This window comes from Rattus rattus, chromosome 3, assembly GCF_011064425.1.
Source record: "Rattus rattus isolate New Zealand chromosome 3, Rrattus_CSIRO_v1, whole genome shotgun sequence".
Taxonomy (NCBI): Eukaryota; Metazoa; Chordata; class Mammalia; order Rodentia; family Muridae; genus Rattus; species Rattus rattus.
The window spans coordinates 31365081-31368669 of record NC_046156.1 but is presented as its reverse complement, the minus strand read 5'-3'; the positions used below and the strand labels follow the sequence as shown (position 1 = coordinate 31368669).

The window sequence follows — 3589 nt, the reverse complement described above, 5'->3', positions numbered from 1 at the left end:
GGTTTGCTCCAACATGCAGACAGAGCTCCCTGAATGGTCACTACAGTCTACCTTCAAAGACACACCCACACAAACAGGATAGTCATCAACTGCATTCTTTGGCTTCTATGCTCACTCTGAAAACCTTGAGGCACTCCTATTCTTTATCCCGAGTGTCGTATCTTCTTTTGGTAACTGTTTGCAATCTCTTTAAACCTCGAAGCATTTGACACCTTCATGTTTCTCTGAAGGTCACCTTCGCTTTTCGCATTGTACACAGCAAAGAGTATTAGGGAGCCCTGATAAGTAGCAGCCCCTGAAATATGAGCTGTGTTAACTTTTGAGACATTCAAGAACGCCTTCTGCTTGGCTTAGTGATGTTGGTCACGAAATATAACTAAGCACTTGCTCTAACTAGAGCCACATAATCCTCGGCCCAATGCTTTCCTTTGGTTTACAACATCAGTTATCAGTTTAGGACATCTTTGTACATGGAGAGGAATCCCTGGGGTTATCAGTGGAAACCCACCCCGGAAGTGTAGGTGACATTTTTCCTGATGAAGGAGAAACTGAGCTTGCCACTCAGTATTCGTAAAAATGGAGAGATGAAACCAAGGAGAGGGAGATTATTCCTCTTGGTCAACTCTACTAGAAATTAAATATGTAGCGATTTATTTTTCTCACCCTTTATTTTAGATAAAGCCGAGGTAGCCAGTTGTATGCATGGAAGATACACAATAGGGTTAGGCGGTGACTGGGGATGACAAGATATAAACCTCTGTGGCAAAAGCCATGGGAGAATCTGTGGGAAATTGATTATTTTTTCTTTTTTTTTAATTGGATCTTTCTTTCTTTCTCTCTCTCCCTCTTTCTTTCTTTCTTTTTTTCTTTCCTTCTTTCTTTCTTCTTCCTTCCTTCCTTTCTTTCTTTCTTTCTTTCTTTCTTTCTTTCTTTCTTTCTTTCTTTCTTTCTTTGTCACACATCTGCGGTTATTGTAAACAGCAGGTGGGACACATAGCAATGGTAAAAAATTAATTTACAAAAGCAGAGGTTCGGTGAGCCGCCTGGTGGGTACCTTGGAGACTCATACGCAGACGCTAACCCAGAGCGGGAGGAAGAGGACTCCGAAGCCCATGAAGAGTGAGGCCACCAAGGAGATGAGGAGCTCTTTGTAAATGTCGCGCGTGTACTTGGTAGAGGTGACCTCGTAAACGAAGAACCAGGAGGTGAAGAACATGCCGATGGCCAGAAGTACTGCAGTCAGGTGAGGGAAGACAGCCGGGTTCACTGGGCTGGTATGCGTACTCATGACCTCGAGCTCCATTTTGCCCTGCACAGGATAAACCACCGATCTGCCACCGGAAGTGGATCTTTCTTTATTTACATTTCAAATGTTATTCCCTTTCCTGTCCATAAGCACCTATCCCCTCCCCCTTCCCTTCTTCTATAAGGGCGTTCCCCTCCCCATCCACCACCCCTTACCGCCTCCCCCCGGGAAATTGATTATGAATAGAGAATCAAATTCCCTATTAGAAAATTACATTTGACTGCCATATTTTCTGCTACATAGACTGTCTTTTCACCAGAGAAATGAAACAGTGTTAACCAGCATTTCCGTATGCCAGTAGTGTGCGGACGACCCCGCTTCGTTCTGGTAAAGCAAACTTTTTTGGAGGGATGCTAAAGCAGTTAGTTATCCAATATGGTGACTGTTTTACTCCATTGCATGGTTCAGAGGGCACCAATGGACCAGACTAGTATTTGGTAACTAGGTGCTCAAAGAGTAGAAAGCGTTTAGAATATCTGTCACAACACACAGCAGACTTCCCTCTGAAACAGTCCCCTAATCCCCTTGATGGACAGCGACTTGAAAACTAAATGATGTTAGACAAGGAAGGAACCTTTGGGAAGTTTAGGTCCAGTTTTCACTGCAGAGAGGAGGTGAGTCAGGGCAGAGAGATGGTCAGGAGTTGGCCTCTCAGCTCTTAAAGTCAGTTCATTTCCCCACTCCTTCCGTTTGCTGCTGCTTCTTCTTCTTCTTCTTCTTCTTCTTCTTCTTCTTCTTCTTCTTCTTCTTCTTCTTCTTCTTCTTCTTCTTCTTCTTCTTCTTCTTCTGCATCGTTTTATTGTGAAGAAAAATTAAAGTTACATTTTTTTTCTGAAACACTCTTATCTCTCCATTTTTCCCTTGAATACATCTTACTGTGTTCTATTGCTGTAATGAAACATCCTAGGATGAATATTTTATATGGTTTGAAGTTCATCAGTCACTGCTAGGGAGGTTGGAAAGTCCAAGGTGAAGACATGATTAATTCGGTTTCTGTAAGTGGCACCTTGTTCTGTTGTCTGTGGTGTGAGAGCAAGGCAGCTGCCTTCAATCTCTCCCACAGTGGTGCTAATCCTATGCAGGAGGACAGAGCCTCCATGATTTAATTACCTCCTTAATGGCCCATCTGTTAATACTGTCACACTGGAGATTAAGATCCAACATGCATTTTGAGAGGAGCCACCTTTCAGACTGCCACGGAGAGGAGAAGTTACGACGTTGTTTTGAAAGAGAGATTTAAGGATATAATCAGCGAGCAAGTTCATTAAAATATTTACAATTATTTATTGAATTTCAAATACATTCTAGGATGTGTGTAATCCATTCAGAGTATAACGCTCGCTGGTCACAAGCATCAGGGCCTCTGCTTTCCTGAAGCCTTAAGAATCAGAGGGAGAAAGAACTGGTGAGGGAATCATGCTGTGAATAATCACTGTGAATAATCACAGATTAGTTCTGTGAAGGAAGGGAATTAAAGGAACTTGATCAGGATTGTGATCAAGGAAACGATCTCTGGCCCGCGATGCACGGACTGAGGTGGATTTAATTAGGTGGAAAGAGGTGTGATGCAGGAGAGGTGGCAGAAAGAAGGCATGGCCTCTTAAGCCCTCGAATTAAGAAGTCGGCTGCAGTGGGACCAGAAGAGAGCTTTGTTATTTGAAACGGTGAGGGTGAGTGCAAGTTGGGGACGCTTGTGGTCTGAGAAGAAGGAACTAGCTGGGGGTGGAGTCGGGGTGGGTGGGATGGAACATATAGGAGAGATGGAGAAACAGGAGAAATTAACAAAGAGAGAAAGCAGAATTTGGATGGAGAGTTTATGCAGAGAAATCCAAGGTGAGAACTGTGAGGACCATCCACTCAGGTGAGGGCTACATGGGGAATGCCATGTGAGCACACAAGGGAGACGGGCTAACCTTAGTAAAAAGTTGTCAGGATTGTGACCCTCCCTGCCCTTGGGCATCATTGGTGAATAATCCTTGAGGGTAAAGGGAGCAGATACAATGGAGTGTGTGTGTGTGCGCGCAAGTGTGTGTGCGTGCATGTATGTGGTGTGGGTATGAGTGGAGTGTGGGCTCTGTGTGTGTGTGTGTGTGTGTGTGTGTGTGTGTGTGTGTGTGAATTCAGAAGTCCTGTGTATACATATGGTGAGGAAGACACCAGGACCAGCTGTAGGGAGGCAGATCAACTTTGCATGGGGTGATTCAAAGCTTATATAATTCTGGGAACTGGGGTAGGAACAAGATAGGGTACCAAAATGCCTCATTAGCATGGGAAAGCATTCCA

General features: G+C 44.1%; 1 protein-coding gene across 1 annotated transcript; it reads right to left on the bottom strand.

Moving 5' to 3' along the window:
• Window positions 1–1063: 1063 nt before the first annotated feature.
• Window positions 1064–1303, bottom strand: LOC116895321 (transmembrane protein 258-like). Its single transcript, XM_032896630.1, has one exon. The coding sequence runs from the start codon at window positions 1301–1303 to the stop codon at window positions 1064–1066; it is 240 nt and encodes a 79-aa protein (XP_032752521.1).
• Window positions 1304–3589: the final 2286 nt, after the last annotated feature.